Raw genomic sequence first — 16,693 nt, 5'->3', positions numbered from 1 at the left:
ACACAGTACTCCAGGTGGGGTCTCACCAGGGCAGAGTAGAGGGGGAGGATAACCTCCCTCGCCCTGTTGGCCACACTCCTCTTAATACACCCCAGGATACCATTGGCCTTCTTGGCAACAAGGGCACATTGCTGGCTCATGGTCAGCTTGTCATCTACCAGGACTCCCAGGTCCCATAATCCATAAAACTTCACTGTTCTTGGTATAATAATGAAGTTGAAACTGGTTAACTTTTTTAAAAAAAAACAAATTATCTTTTACACCTAAACATTTAATTAGATTAATGGCACTAGAAGCATAGTAACGTAGCTCAAGGACAATAGTTAAAAATAACTTGCATACTGATCTACTGATCAGATAATGTATCAGTCGTATTTTGTCATCTGCAGAATGATTCCATAATTTTTCATGGGACAAATGTACGGTCACGGGAGTCAGTCAAATTTAAAGTCTGTCTATAGGTCTGAGAATTACAATTTTCAATCTTGGAATGTATAAGGAAGAGCAGAACACTATAAAGGGCTTAAACGGTTTTCCTTAATAGGATTGTTTCTGCAATTTCATATGCAGAAAAAGCTAGTGCAAAGCAAAAGTCTTGAAACCCAGTTCATCGTTTAGAAGTTGCAAGAGACATGTTCTCTTTAACTGAGAGTCCTGAAGAAACTTTAAAATGAAGTTTAATCTAGCTGTTGCCAATATCTTATACAATCATATTCAAATTTTCTGTTCAATTAGGGCCCTAGAAAAAAGTAAGCTTATCTCAAAGGAGGGGGTACTAGGTACATTGTGGTCTGCAGGCCCCAGTTTTGGGTAAGATGAAAATAAAATGAAATGTTGAGTTCTAAGTTATACCTTGTTCAGTAGGCTGAGGACAAATTGATTTTTTTGGTAGGGGAAAGTAAACTCTCAAAGGTTAAAGATGATTGAATGTCAAAAAGTCTTTGAAATTCTGACTAAATTCATAGTCCTCAGCAGAAGCTGTTGAAACCTCAGTTGGTAAGTTACACATCCACATCCTGCTGACCTTGTGTGCCTGCCAACTGTTAGGGGATAGTTTGTTCATCTGCATATTGAACAAATTCTGCCTTTCTGGTTGCCTTGTTCCTATGGATCTGTGCCACTTAGCATGTTGATCGTTCTGATAATCTGCTGTGATTCATGGCTTCCTCACTTGTGGACCGTCTTTAATTCCTACTTTTTCTCATGTGTTCTCCAGGGCTTCCATTACTGTTCTGCAGCCAAGTCTTTACTGTGTTTCCCTTTACTTGGTCTTCACTTTTTATGATAATGGTCCCAGCTTTGATTGTGTGCTTTCTCCTTCAAACTTGGCAACTACTGTATTCTTCTGTTTTGAGCCCGTACTGCCCCAACCTCACCAATTCATTTCACACCCTGTCAGCTCAAAAGGGAAATGCCTGCTCTGTCTGTTAAGCACTGTGGATAATAATTTATTTTCTTTCCCTTTCATCTTCCTTGTACATAATGAAGCTGGTTCTGAGAGCTGTGGAAAAACATCAGATTTCTCTGAAATTCTTACCCAGCCTCCACTCTCAAGTTTACTTTGTACCTCCTGCTTTGCATGATCGTCCTGGTCTCTTAAGATGAATGACAAGTCCACAGCTAAGCCACTTTGCTTTCATTTTGTCCAATTAATAGATTCTCCTGCTTTCTTCTGCTAGTCTTTCATATGATCTTAGGGTATTTCATAGATCCTGTCACCACTTTTCCTTTCCCTTTCTGTCTTTCTGTACTGCTCGTTAAGCTTTCCATTCCAGGAAGATAAAAGGTACGAGAAAACTCATGGAAATTTCTAACTGCTTATTCAGATCAAATCCACATAGGTCTCCAGTTCAGGCTCTTTCGCCAGCTTCCTTGTAGAAGTATACATTCACTGTTTTTTCTCTTCTGGATAATTCTTCTTCCTGTCTTAATGCTTTTGGTAGCCCAGAATTTTTGGTTCTTAAGCCATTTTATCTTGGCTATATTTTGCATGGCATGCAGCGGAAAACGAAATAAGCTGGTAGCTGACACTCCACTTGGCACTGTGTGTGTTCAGTTTACCTAGGTGATCTCAAGTCTTCAGTTAATGTTGTGGCAGTTAAAACTGCCTACTAATTTATTCAGCCTGTTGAATTCCATCTTAACAGACGTGCAGTGGAAGGCGTGCTGGTTCAAACTTCATAATAACAAACGTGTTGTTTCTTTCTCAAGTATCTTACTTAACTCTTAATCATTTGGCTGTGCTACCAAATGTTTATTGCTTGCAGCTGTAACTCAAAATCAACTTTTTTCTCTGCCAGAGTGCATACCTCCGAGGTGTGTCAAAATCCTACCCTTTCTTTCAGAAGGACAGAAATTGATTTTTAGTCATTGGATTGTTGTTGTGTCTTTCTGGTACATTTGTAATACTTTCTAGTTCCTGTAAATGCTTCCTTCTTACCTTTGTTGGCAGGTGTATGTCTTGGGCATCCTGGTTTTATGCTTCCGGACAGACTATAGATTCCAGAATTGTATTTGTTGCTTATTAAGTCCACCATCTTACAATGTCAGTATTTGAAAGCTAAGATGGTTAGTTTGAATTTGGAGTAGATCAGGACAACATTGTCTTTCTGCATAGTGATAAGGGTATTGTCAGGGCAACCCTCCCTCAGTTCTCTTGCAAACACTTCCATGGCTTGCTTTGCTGAAACTTATGCATAGAGGGAGAATGAATCTATTCATCCTCCCAGCCTTTTTGAGAGTTTCCTATTAACAAGATATTTCCTAGAGTTTTAACATTTTTCTGGTAATATTTGGGGGAGAATGTCATTCTGAGGAGGCTGCTGGTCATGAAATAGTAGAATTAATATTGACTTCTACTATACTTAATATTGACCACTTTTCCTATGTCTTTGGATTTCAATATTTTTGAGATACAGCTTTGTAATTCTAGCTTGGAAATTCCTTCATAAATAGAAAGTGCTTTTCAAATTAAAGTGTGTGTAAGAGTTTGAAACCTTTTGTGGTTTTAAAACTGTCTAAACAGAGTGAGAATATATCTGAGTTTCAATGAAACAAGTCCTGGCATTGTGCTACTTGTATAAGAGGCAATGTCATATTCAACACCTAAAATTGTAAATAAGCTAACAGATACTGTGGCTAAGTTTGTCATTTGTCATAGCATTTTTAACAAAAGAAAATTTCAGAGAACTTTAAGAGAAGTAGGGTTTTGAGCAGGGCACTGTGGTTAGAGTTGGTATTAAATGTAGCGTGTGTGGGAACTTCTGAACATGTCAAGTGCACTGCAGAGATTAGTATTAGTGAAATCTGTGGCAGTTGTAATGAAACAAAGCATATAATCTGAAAAAGTTTTTTACGCTTGATTTACAAACCAATCTCAACTATCTTCAGTCCTATTTCCTGGATGTAACATCCAATTCTGATACAGATCAGGCTTCTTCCATTACAATGTAGAGATTGTTCAGACTGTCATCTTTTTTGAAAATATGGAAGAACTAGGTTCTCTAAAAGACTGTAGCTATTGCTTACAGATAACTTAAAAGGCCTGTGATAAGTGTATGACTAACAGAAGGTAATTTGAACTGCACATTGTCTCAAAATTGAAGGGTACTCAATGGAAGTGTGAAAATTAAAATTTAAAATCAGTAGAGGCAGGTTTTTGGGTTGTGTGGTTGTTTTTTTGTTTTTTAGTTTTGTGTGTGTTTGGGTTTTGTGGTTTTGTGGGGTTTGTTTTGGGGTTTTTTTGTGTGGTGTTTGGTTTTTTTTGTTGTTGTTTTTTTTGTTTGGTTGTTTTTTTTTTTTTTTACAAAATTTGGTTTCAACCAGTGATGTTGCTGATACGCCTTGTAAGGCTGTCATAGATGAAAACATAATTCACTCTGTCTCCCTTGCAAAAACAACCTGTGAAATCCGGACAGAAACAACCAGTGAACAATCAAGTGAAGTTGCTTGTAGGCAGGTGGTATGTCATTGTTCGTATAGTTTATGTATCTTGAGATCTAATGTCTAGCACAATGTACCATGCTCTGAGACAGAGTATTGGGGTGGAAAAAAAGGTTAAAACTTTTTGGGCCTTTTTTTTCCCCTTGGGGCAGGGGTGGGGGGGAATGCCTCTGTGTATTTGTCCTCATTTCCTTCAGAAAGCAGTACTTTACTGCTGTAATCCTGTCTTTTCTTAAAAAAAGAAAAAAGCATTGTTTTGAAAGTAAAGGTTTTATTCTGTGATATTAATGTTCTGTGCCTTGGTCAGTGAGTTTTCAATGGCATTATTGTCCTGTTTCTATTCTAGCAAGCTGTATACTTGTGTTTAATTTTTCATGTATAGGGACTGGTAAATGAACTACATATTTATTTTATTAAGAAATGCTGATAAACTAATCTTCTTTTTCCTGCCCAGTATGATGAATTGGTTCCTGCATCCCTGACAACCAAATATGGAGGGTTTTATATCAACACTGGTACACTGCAGTTCCGCCAGGCATCTGACTCGGAGGATGAAGACTTTGCAGAAGACAAAAAGCATAGGCCACCTAAAGTGAGTGATCTTAACTGTGCTTTTTATACAGATTTTATAGCTAGGTAGACCCTGGGAAATACTTGATACGCTTAGAATGGCTCAGATAAAGAGGCTGAAATCAGAATGATGTACAGTACTGTTTTATTGCATTTTCTGTTTTGCAGCTCACATACTAGTATTTGGGAAATAACTTACCATGTCCACAGGCTGTCCAGTCTTGTGAGACTAACCATCAGTTTAGGCAAGCTGACAAGTTGTGTTGATCCATCTTGAAGTGGTGGATGATTCTGTAATTTTATAGTTTTATTATATGAGATGAGAACTTAAATTCTCCAACACCGCTTTTATGATTTTGCACAAAGCTTGCATGATCTGAAACTGTTCCTGATACTCAGAATAACACTTAAAACAATATTTGTTAAAATAAACACAGCGCATACGAATAGCTATATTAAAAAGTATATATACAGTCTTTCCCAAACAGTGTGCTGTTCTATGTACTTTAACAGGTAATGATCAATGCAAACATAATTGCTTGCATGTGATATTCACAAGTTCCTTGCCATTTCAAGAACTTCCTGCTTTCTGTTGTCCTTTCCTGATCTACTATTCTTTAAATTTAACGTAATTTTTAAGGTTCTTTTACTGGATCTGACTGGGACGGAGTTAACTTTCTTCTTAGCAGCCCTCATGGTGCTATGATTTGGATGTGTGACTAAAACAGTGTTTTTAACACACCAAAAGTTTTCTGTGTTGTTGAATAATGTTTGCACAGGGTGAAGGCTTTCTTTTTTTCCTAGCCTGCACCAGCAGGTAATCTAGGGATCTGCAAGAACTTTGGAGGGGAGACAGCTGATCTGAATTGGTCAGAAAGATATTCCATACTATGTAACTTCATACTGAGCAGTGAAACTGTGGTAGCATAAGAAGGTGGGGGGATTCAGTCTTCCAAGGTGGCTATTGCTCATACTGGCTGGGCATCAGTCTGTGTGTGCCTTAAAGTATTTTTATTATTGAAAACCCTGAATTCAGTAACTTTTTAAAAGTAATGATTGAGGCTTGTCAGTAACTAATTGTTGCTAGGAATCCAGTGGTACTGTTTGCCTTTATGTACTGACTTATTTTTCCAATTCAGAGCCAGGAAGGTATAAGGAAAACTAGGTGTTTCATGCTGTAGAAGTCCTTTAGGGTGGAAGAATCATTGTCCTTTATTTGATCTCTTTTCTAGATAGCAAAGTTAAAAGAAAGTGAAGATCGTGGAATGAAGAAGCGCAAGCGGAAAGATGAAGGGACAGAAAAGGAGAAGAAGCCTCGGAAAATGAAAGTTCCTAAGCAGTTGGGGTAGGTTTCTTTCTTTAGATGAACCCTTGAATTGTATATGATATTTGGTTTCAAGATTGTGTGCAATAGCAAGATTATCATAGCTGTTTAGAATACTGTGGTTTTGAAATATAATTAATAGCTAATAGATTTTGATTTTGGAATTTCTGTGGGGTTTTTGCATAAATAAGGCCTACAACCTTAATTTTTTTGTCCCCCAAAATGTTTAACAAGAAATAATAAAACAAATTACAGAAAAGAAATTTTGGCTCTAAATAACATTATCCATCATTGTTCTAACCAAAGGCTTATATACCACTAAGAATTACATCTTCTAATGAAAAATAATTTTCTTCTTCTTTTCCTTTGGTTTCTAATGTGGAGAACTATAAACACAGCTTAATTATTCTACATGTTTCTTTCTAACTTTGTGTGTGCTTTCCTGAGTTCTGAGGCAGGCATGGAAGGATAAAGGCTTTTTAATTGGCTTCTAGAAAACTGTGAAAGTTGCCTTATTATGAATATTCAAGTTGGTATTTAAAATTTATCAATAGTATTCATCAAAGTGATGAACTGGTAGAAAACAGTTTAAGTAGCGTATAGATGTTGAGCCTGCATGTTCAAAATTCTTAACAATTAAGAGAATTTTTTTAACGTACACAGTGTGCCTAAACTGAAAGCAACCTGCAAACGTTCACGAGTCTGAGAAGCAAGTTTAAGTATTTTAGTAGCGTGGATCAGCCATGAGTTTAACAACTATGCCAACTTCTCCATAATTAAATTGAGAAGTCAAAAGTAAATAACCTTTGCCTTAATGTGTACAAAACTTAAAAAACCAAATCAGTTGGAGAGCATGAAATCACATGACCAGCAGTGGTTTATGGTAGTTGATAGAATAGTCTGAAGATGGAAGCACAAAGTTCTTCCCCCTGATAATTTTTTAATTGTGCTAAACTCCCAGATTTTTGTTAAAGATTACTAAGGCCTCAAAAGTCATGTGCATTCTAATGAAAGCTTTTTTTCCTCTACAGAGTAATGGCCTTAAATTCACACAAGTCTGAAAAGAAGAAAAAGAAGTTGTATAAAGACTCACTCTCTCTGGCTGCCATGATCCGTAAATTTCAAAAGGAGAAGGAAGCCATGAGGAAGAAGGAATCTAGTCCAAAACCTCCAGTGACTGTTGCAACCTCTACCCCTAATAAAATTCCTTCCTCCTCTCTCACTGCAGGAAACGATATCTCTGACTTGAATCTTAGGATCAATGATCCTGTCCTCTCCATTTTTGGTAGCACAAATGAACGTGAGCTCCTGCAAGAAGCTGAAAGTGCCCTGGAGATGCTAGGAGACATTGACTTTGACAAGTTGCTTGATGGCACTTCTGATGGCAGCCCGGTATCTGAGCTGTCAGGAGAAAATGGAAATGTCACTCAGGCAACCTACACCTCTCAGGTCATGACACCCAAGCAGGTGCCTGCCCTCCCAGAAGGTCTACCTATGCTACTTGAAAAGCGCATTGGAGACCTTCGAACAGTAAGTATGAATTCACTGGTAAGGGATTGCATTCAGGAACCTGAGAGAACGAGGAAGAATAACTCAGGCCTAAGTTGTCACCCTTGAATTGCTGGCTGAAACTGTAAAAAAATGTAGAATTGACCTTAATGTCAATCTTAGTGGCTGTATTTATACTGAGATGAAAGTGAGCAGAGGTGATGCAGGTCAATTGTTAAAGCAGTGTTTGTTTCACAGTGGAGACAAGGTGTTCTAAATCTTATGTGTACAATAACTTGTACTGTTTGTTTGGGTTTTTTCCATAATGGAAACATCAGTGTTACTTTAACTTATTAGTTGATGAAATACTTGGGCGTTTTCTTACTTTGAAGGAGGAAACCTGAAATATGACTGCAGTTTACAAATCAATGTCTTGAATTTTTGGCTTTGGCTTTGTAACATAAATCCTAACTTGCCAGTTTAAAAAAAAAAAAGAAAAGAAAAAAAAAAAGCAACAAAAAAACCCACAACCACAAAACCAAGTATTTTCTTTTGGAAGGCTAGAATGGAGTCCAAACTCATCAAAAATATTAATGAAAAGTATTAAATCCACAGGTTACCAACATCCCAGTAGCTTATTGAAAGGGATCAGAGTTATTAAGGTATTATAAGCTCCTTGTTTAACTTTTGGATGTTGTCTTAAGTTGAGAATAAATTTGTTGTTGATTGTCCAGATTCCGATATTAAAGCTTTTCCTTACTCAGAATAAAGTGCAGCTTTTCCTTACTCAGAATAAAGTGCAGCTTTTCCTTACTCAGAATAAAGTGCAGCTTTTCCTTACTCGGAGTAAGCTTTGAAAAAGCAGTTCAAGTTAATACCTTTTTGGGAAAAAAAAATAACTAACCTGTAGCAGAGCTTGCTTTGCTACAGGTTAGAGTAATGATAAAACATAATGTTTATCTTACCTCTTTGTAAATGTCCTATAGTGTTCTTAGTTACTTTTAAATGTACCAAGCTAAGTACAGCCAAGGGGTTAATATTTACTTAAGTGAGAGATGATTTTGTCTGCCTTTGAATATTCAGGTTAATTTTGCAGTGAATCAACAATAAGCTTCTAGCAAAACTGCAGAAGAACTGGATTAGGCCCAAAGTCAGGAAGTGTTAGTGACTTGCCCCAAATTCACGCTGCTTCACTGTGTAACAAGCCCCACCCAGTTGGAAGAAAGCATTAATTCAATGGCTCTTGGAAAACCTAGCTCTTCTATCTTCTGCTTTTGATAATGGCTTCTAGAAGTTTGGGCCTGGCTGAGCAGAGCAAGTCTACCCATAGACTTGGGGAAAAACTAGACTGTGTGTTGACTTAAAGATGGCAAGTTCCTTGCTTTCTGCAAATTGCTATCAACTGACACCTTATCAGTGGGGGAAAACATCTTCTAAAAAGCAGGAAAAAAGAAATGGGTCTTGTTAAATACCTACCAGGCTCACAGTTTAGAGCTCTTCAGTGCAAAAAAAGCTAAGAAGTTTATAAAGCTGTAGGAAAAAGCCTATGTTCCATGAATGGAGTATGATACATCTAGATTAAAAAAAAGAAATTTAGAAGGCCACTGACTGGATACATTAAAAACTTCCTGACTTCCTTTTGTAGATTAATGTCTTCTAGTTTCCTAAGTGGGCAATTCTGAACTACCATGACAGAAGACAATATTGTACAGAAGCAGGAAAGTAATAAAATGGCTCTTTTCTGTTGTGAAGGTACCTGTCAAGATAATATGTATGGGGTGTGTGTGTGGGAACCCAAAACCACAGTTCAGTGATAGCACTGCAGTTTTTGAATCTACTAATGTTGCTCTCTTCAAAAGCCAGCCACACTGTCCAGTGTGATGGTATAATGCTGAAATCGCCTTTTAAGGTCTACCTGGGACGAAAATGTCAAAGCATATCTGCCACTTTTATATAAACCAGAAGATGATGATAATCCCTGTGTTAATTATGCTTAAAGATACTGGATTTAAGAGTTTCAAACTTGTCTCTTTGGTGTCCTGTCACTTGTAGACATCTATAACCTTTCTAACTTTTTTAGCAGGACAAATACTTCAGTGCTCTTAAACAGGTAGTACCATGCCCTCAGCAGCTGAATTTACAGTAGAAAGTAGTGAGCAGAATACAGTCCTTACAGGAACTTAAACTCTGGTATTAGTGTTCATGACTGAAGCAGTAAAGCATTCAGACAATGGGCTACCTTATGGTTTCTGATAAAGTATCAGATTCCTATTTTCCTGTGCAGTGTAGAGCTCAAAATTCCAGAAAATACTTTTCTTTCCAATTTAAATGGGTAAGTTACAAAGAGCAAGAATGGCGAGTATTTCATAGTAATAAAGGATTTTTTATTAAGTTAACACTTGCATTTATTTGTAGTTTTTAGCTATGTTGTCATGAGTCACAAAATTTTTTTTAAAGGCAGAATTAGACATTTTAAATTTATTTGGATATTCAACCTCGTGGCATGTTGGCTACCTCTAATGTTTGTCAGTCACTGTAATGATACCACGCTTGCCTACTTTTCTGCATGCATATCCTATTCCAGCTCCTTTAGATATTCACTGTCTGGTCCCAGTACTAGAATATAAGATGACAATAAGCCTCTAAAAGCGAGGGTTTTTTCTCTTGACTTCTATAAATCTGCACAGTGGATGAATACTAGAGAGATGTTGTTACTGATTTTTGTAGAATGGTACAGATAATTGGCTTTCTCCTACAAGCTGTCATTGTGAAAATAACAATCTAGGTGATAAGAACAAAGATAAAGAAATTCTGCATGGGAATTCCTGCAAGATCAGTAAAAACTAATACTAAAAGGATGTATGTGTAGGAGTAAGGCTGTCTTCTCTACCCCACCCCCCCGACATAACTCAGGAAGAGACCAGACAAAAAGAGGTAGTCTAAAGATGATGAGAATGCTGCAAAGCACCAGAAAAGAGGGATGAGGTATTCCTCTAGCACACATAATCCCTTTGCAGAAATTGCAGTGAAGGACTGAGATGGATCTAAGAAGGCTGGGACTTGCAACTGCGTGAGGCATGTGACAGAGGCAGAAAAGGAGCCTTTCATAGACTGAGAGTAGAAATGTGCTGATGCTCTTGCCTGCTTGACTTGTCAAGCAATGCTCCTCTTTTTAAAGCAGACAGTGGTAGTGGAATGTTGCTGGTGGTGAGATAATAAAATGTCTCTCCCATTTTCTTCATGGTTATTGAAAAGATGAATGTGTTAACATCAGTGATCCAGGCAGATTCTAAATAGAATGATTGGTTGCCCTAGAGCAAGGTGTTTTTATTTGAGTATAATAATAACAATCCTCATCTTTTTTTCTAAACAGCTGAGCATAGTTTGGTTTTGTTTATTTTTTTTTTTCCAAGTAATGCTCTTCTCTGGAAAATAAGAATGTGATACTTCTTTAAAAGTAAAGGTACAAAGGTTGTTGGGATAAAATGTGCTACGAACTTTTGGATACTCTTTATTGCTGTATTTTCAGGCCGCCAAGATGTTTGATGAAGAAGGCAGGAAGAAGTTTTTCACGCAAGACATGAATAATATTCTGCTGGAGTAAGTGCTTATCTGTACAACCTTCCCTTTTTGGAAAGGGGGTGAAAGGAAAAGTACAGAAGAGGAAATATTATTGAGGTTGTTCCAACAAAGCCCTTAAAAGTCAATGAAGGTAGATCAGTCTAAGCTAGTTATTAGCTAAAGAGATTTATATACGAATACAGTTCCTGTCATGACTATCTGTCTGTCTTTATCCAGTGTAAAGTGTTTTGTAGTGCCCTGTGTCCTTGACTTCATGTGTAAAATTCAACAAAACTCCCATTATTTCTTTCTGTCTGCTACTTTCATAACACACACAAAAAAAAACCCCTTCAGCATTCATGAAGGAAAATGCCAGCTCTTTTTAGTCTGTAATCCTTCAACTAAGCATTTAATATAGAAGGTTCTATGTTCGTATTTTAAGAAACAAAAAGTAATCTCTAGAAGACTGTAGCAGTCAAAATTGTATCAAGATTGATGTGCAATGGTGGGTGTAAATGAAATTTGAATGACAGTGTTCAACATTGCTGGAGAAGTATGTATATGAATGGTTTCTTGCCATTGACTAAGACTTTGTCCTCTTGTAAAAAAGTTTATCTGAAAATGTCCCTGCTGCTATTTTTAGCATGCATAGCTAGAATATGTTATGCATACAAAGCTTTCTTAGGTTTTTGTTCAGTTGTCATCTTCATCTTAGAGTGCCTCACTGGCTGCCTGTCTTGTTTGTTTGTCCAGTATTGAGCTACAGTTACAGGAGATAAATCCTGCCATCCGCAATGGAGTGTACTCTCACCTTGAGGCTTTTGTGCCGTGCAATAAGGACACACTGATAAAGCGTCTGAAGAAGCTACACCTCAATGTCCAGGTAATGACAAGGAGATTAGCTCCAGCATGAGTCAATTACATAATAGTGCTGAGGACAGAATGCAGGACAGTAGAGCAACAGCCACACAGTCTCCAATAAAGCAAAGATTTTTGGATCAGTTGCTAGAGCAGCTTAAAAGCTTTTTTCTGTGTATCTGCTATTGTCACTACTTTAAGAACAAATATTTTAAGTATTTCAGACCCTTTGAGAATTAAGTGCTTTTTATCTTGAAAGCTGGATACAGGGTACATACCAAAGTAGCAGAACTAGAAAGCCACAGTAATCATGGTTATGAGAGGCTAATAAAAAATTACTATTGCATTCACTTCTGTGTCAAGAAAAAAGAAGGGCTAGATGGATAATAGATGACCCAGCCTGTACTGTTCGTGCAAATTTGCTTTTGTGGTTAGGTCTTACAATACTTTGTGTCATTTGCAGCTGCTTTTCACTTATTCAATATGAAAACATATTCTTTAAATAAGTTATCTGTGATCTGAATTATCCTGGCCCAATTCTTTAGATGAAATGCAGGAGTAAATCTTGCAGAGGATCTGAGGATCATGAATGCAGAGATCTCAGAACTTGCTAAGGCAGCAGATTCATATGCTATTTCTAAGCAGTAAGACATAGTAGCACATAGAATTCTTGTTCTTCTCAATAAGCAGTTACTAAGAATGTAAAGTCAGAAAATGTGGAAAGAATTTTAAAAATGTAGGGAAGTCTATAGTCTATTACTTTAACGTTTGAAGTTCTTAATAATTGAAGATAATTCTAATACATAGTCCTTACCTTTGAGGTACGTGAATTACATACAGTAATCTAATACTTAGATAATACAATGCATATATTTTGTTAATTACCAAGGATGTTTCTGTACCACAGAGTTTTTGGAGACTTGATTAATTGGACACTTATTTGCAAGTGTTGACATACTCATCGGTCAAGTCATCTTGTTTTTTTCCTCAGGTTTCCTTTCCTTCCCTATTTTGATTAAAAAGCATTATTTAATGTCACGGTGTTTTGGGATATTCATGGTATGTTTCCTTGTGGCTATCTTTGATTGTTTCTGGTCTCAAGACTTACATGAGTTAGATGAGAAATTTCAAAGACATGCATTTCTATAATGCTGTTGCACCTAACAGGATCCAAGTACCATGTAGGAAATGGCTGTTGCAGTCAATAGTTAGAACTGGGAATGCTGCCTCAGGAGTGAGCAGGAAATATTTTTTGTGAAACTATTAGAAACGCTCTTTACATTGCGTCTAATAGGACTGCTTTGCTGTTTCTCTTTTCACAGGATGACCGCTTGAGAGAACCACTGCAAAAGCTGAAACTGGCTGTGAGTAACGTCATGCCTGAACAGTTATGCAAGTATCAAGAGGACTGTCAGGCCCGCAATCAAGCCAAGAATGCCAAGTAGGTATTTCTGGAGTCTGTGTGTGCCCATTCTAGAATCCAGCTGGAAGTCTGTCTCCATGTTGTTCATAACCTGAGCTCAGCAAAGTACTCTGCTCCAGGTTACAGGTGTTTGTAAGTTTTGAATTGTACGAAGTATTTAGTTTTGTGTAAGTGATCTTATCACTTGACTCTAGAAAAAAGTCCATTAACTGAATGAAATAGGTCTGTAGAGAAAGAATTTCTAAACTGTGAGAAGGATACTGGAGATTCTCAAAATGCTGGATTAATGGAGGAGGATGGTGTGTTCAGGTCCTTAAATATTTTGTCCGTGTTCTTTGTAATTGTTTCCTTCATAGTTAATTCATTTTAGACATGGAAAAGCATTAATAGATTAGTAAGCATCCTGCCATTTTCTAGTAGAGGCACTACATTAAGCTTATAGCCAGCATCCTGATAGCATCCATACAGTTTGTCCTTTTCACTTGTCTCTGAGAATCACGAAGCAGTGGAGAGAGGAAGATGAACAGTGTGCCCTTTCAGGAAGTGTATAACGAGACTCTGAAGACAGGTCCTTTTTTGTCTAACACCTAAAATGACATTCCTTTCTTATGGAAACATTTTGTTTGTGTTATATATCTATAAAGAGAATAATTGTTCTAACCATAGGTTGCAAGCGGAAGATGAACGAGAAAAAAATGGATCTGAGGAAGATGATGATGAGAAACCTGGAAAGAGGGTTGTGGGACCCAGAAAGAAGTTTCATTGGGATGACACAGTGAGGTGAGACAAAACTAACTTTTCCACCAAGAATTTTCACTGATTTCATAAAGGGATCTCCAAGGGAATGTTATTTATTGAATAGTATCATGTAATAATCGTTCTCAGGAGTACACCTCAGAAGTTTTGGAGAGTGGGGCTAAATAGGCAAGCTAGAATGCTGCAATGGTAAAACACCCTTTTCTTTAACTTGAAAGGCAAGATCATCCTATGTCCAACCCTTTCGTCACTGCTTGTTTGTCTGCTTTATCCAAATACATAAGAATTTTCCTGGTCCTAGGACTTTGAGCTTCTTTAAGCAAAAAATAGAGGTGTAAGCAGAGTTGTACCTGCTTTCCACCATTGTAGGAACAGGTCGTCAAACACTCTCACCCAATGAGCAGTAAAGATTTCTGCCACAATAGAGCAGACCAGCAAAATCGGCGATGCTGATTTGGCAAGCATGACTCTTAGCCCCTCCCATCCCCTCTGAACACAAATTCTGTTATCTCTCAAGAGCAACACAGATTCTTGTCTGAAATGATTAATTCTCAATGTTCTGTTTCCTAGAATAGATTTTACTGGAAACAGATTACTGTTATTTAAATAATCTAGGTAGACTTTTAAGCAAGCAGATCCTTCTAAATTCGTGATTTCCCCTTAAATAACTAAGCTAATTTTAGCACAAGTATACATATTGTTAAAAGGGGCTGATGAATGTGATGAGTCTTTAGTATGTTGAGTCTTTTTAGTATGTTAAGACCACAGGGAACCAAGCTTCATGGAATATATACAATCAGTATAGCTTGGACTGACCTGGAGGGAGCTGTACTTAAAGAAGAGATATTTAAATCTGCTGGGTTTTTTTCTTTCAAGGGGCTCTGAAAGGTCAATGTTACTTAACTGTGTGCACTTTTATATTTTTAAGGACAGAAAAAGACAGCATCCCTGTCAAAAGGAATCTTCTGTTGAAATATTTAGTGTAGAACGGATTTCACTTGCTTTCAGACATTCTCCCTCTTATGAGACGGAGGTCACTGAGTAAAGTGAGAGATGTTTCAGCTATGAGGAAACCACAAAGAAAATGTAAAACCAATTACAAAATGATAGTAAGAACGAAAAGAAATGAGCTATATAGTCTGTTGGAAATAGAGAAGTGACAGTAGCAGATCATACCAGGTGTAGTAGCACACGTGGCAAACTTTCAAAAAACACGACTGGCACTGAGCTCTTAGAACTGGCAATGGACAGCAGCTGTATAGCATCAGTGCTTTCATTTCTCAGCCTTCTCTGCTGCGCTTTTGAAAAGATTGTTGCTTTCAGTGTATTTATTGTGTTTCTTTCTGCAGGTCTCTGTTGTGTAACCTTGTCAAGATCAAGCTGGGATGCTATGAGCTAGAGCCAAATAGAAGTCAGTCTGCTGAAGATTACCTCAAAACCTTTATGGAAACGGAAGTGAAACCACTTTGGCCTAAAGGCTGGATGCAGGCAAGGTAAGATACCAGCTTTATATATCTATTCATTCAGGTGTCAACTATTTCTTGGATCTTATTTATTGCTACACATTTGATTCAAGCATATACTACTAATACTGGTTTATGTTAAAAATACCTATACTGACTATATATTTCATACGGAATTCTTACTAATCAGAGTAGGTCTATGCTACCAGAACTTTATGGGTTCAGCCCAGAGGAAAAATTTGTTGCTCTTTCAAAGTTAACTGTATTTTATGTTCCTCATAGCTTAGTAAAGAAGCATGAGGTAAGGTGTCAATCAGAACTTTATATTGCACCTTGTTCATTTGTCCGTGTGTATCACAGCTACATTTGTCACATGAATTTTCTGTGTGTGTAGCTTCCATACTCTTCCCCAGGGGATTGCTTTATTAATATTCATGGATTTAGAGAAATACTTCGTGTCCTAAAGGATCCAAAGCTTTTTCAAGTAATGTAGTTCACTCTTTTGTAACTGGGTTGCATATTAATTCCATGTGTGTCTGAAAAAAGCCTGCAACCAAAGTATGTGTGTGGTCAAAAAAGAAGTGTAAGGAACAGGAAATCTGTTTCCTTTAATTCCAAGAGTTTCATCATCTTTGAGGTGGTCATGCAAGTAAGCTTGCAGCACGCTTACTTTGCACAGGTCCAACGGCACGTGTGACTTGAAATCATGATCAGAGAGAAACAATCTCATCAACTTTTACATCTAAATTTATGTATGCAATGGAGGGATTGTTTTCAAAGTGTGTTATTTCTTTGGAACATATACTGCACTGTCCTTTCTTTGTACCGTATCTCTGACTTCTGTTCCTGTAGCAGTTAAGCTTTTGTCTTGAACCTTTAAGGCTGATGCTACAAATTACTGGGATAAATTACTGGGGCCTGGGATAAATTTTGGGTTTTCATTCCCAAATGAAAAAGATTTAAGGAATGGACAAAGCACCAGGAAGGAGGTGGGGAGGGAAATATTCTGGAGAAGTTGGGTAGGTCAGAAAGTGGCACACTGAACTTGTAATGAGGAATGTTCCTTTTGTTCCATGATGTTCTTCATAGGCGTTCCGTAGTCTCTGATGCGGAGCAATGTAATGCAGATTTGGAGGGTAGTACAGTGAAGAAAATGTGAAAATGGAGCTGAAAGTGGAATCTGAGAAGGAAGGCATTGGAACTGTAGCGAGAGGATGTCAATGTTTTCTCACCAGATTACATGAGATTTGTGCATATTTGAGTTTTTCATAACTATTGCAGCTCTACAGGATGTGTTACCAGTGGTGC

General features: G+C 37.4%; 1 protein-coding gene across 1 annotated transcript in view; it reads left to right on the top strand.

Annotated features, from left to right (window-relative positions):
• The window catches only part of UBN2 (ubinuclein 2), a 55,594-nt gene that overhangs the window by 20,679 nt on the left and 18,222 nt on the right, over positions 1–16,693 (top strand). Inside the window, exons 5-12 of the mRNA XM_035903204.1 lie at positions 4,397–4,534; positions 5,745–5,857; positions 6,868–7,366; positions 10,854–10,924; positions 11,639–11,768; positions 13,066–13,184; positions 13,833–13,946; positions 15,272–15,415. Coding sequence (XP_035759097.1) covers positions 4,397–4,534; positions 5,745–5,857; positions 6,868–7,366; positions 10,854–10,924; positions 11,639–11,768; positions 13,066–13,184; positions 13,833–13,946; positions 15,272–15,415 — 1,328 coding nt within the window. The remainder of the gene's footprint in view (positions 1–4,396; positions 4,535–5,744; positions 5,858–6,867; positions 7,367–10,853; positions 10,925–11,638; positions 11,769–13,065; positions 13,185–13,832; positions 13,947–15,271; positions 15,416–16,693) is intronic.

This window comes from Egretta garzetta, unplaced genomic scaffold (genome assembly GCF_000687185.1).
Source record: "Egretta garzetta isolate BGI_Z169 unplaced genomic scaffold, ASM68718v1 scaffold51, whole genome shotgun sequence".
In the NCBI taxonomy this organism is placed as follows: Eukaryota; Metazoa; Chordata; class Aves; order Pelecaniformes; family Ardeidae; genus Egretta; species Egretta garzetta.
Note: the sequence above shows the minus strand (reverse complement) of the source record. Positions and strands in the feature narration are given on the sequence as shown.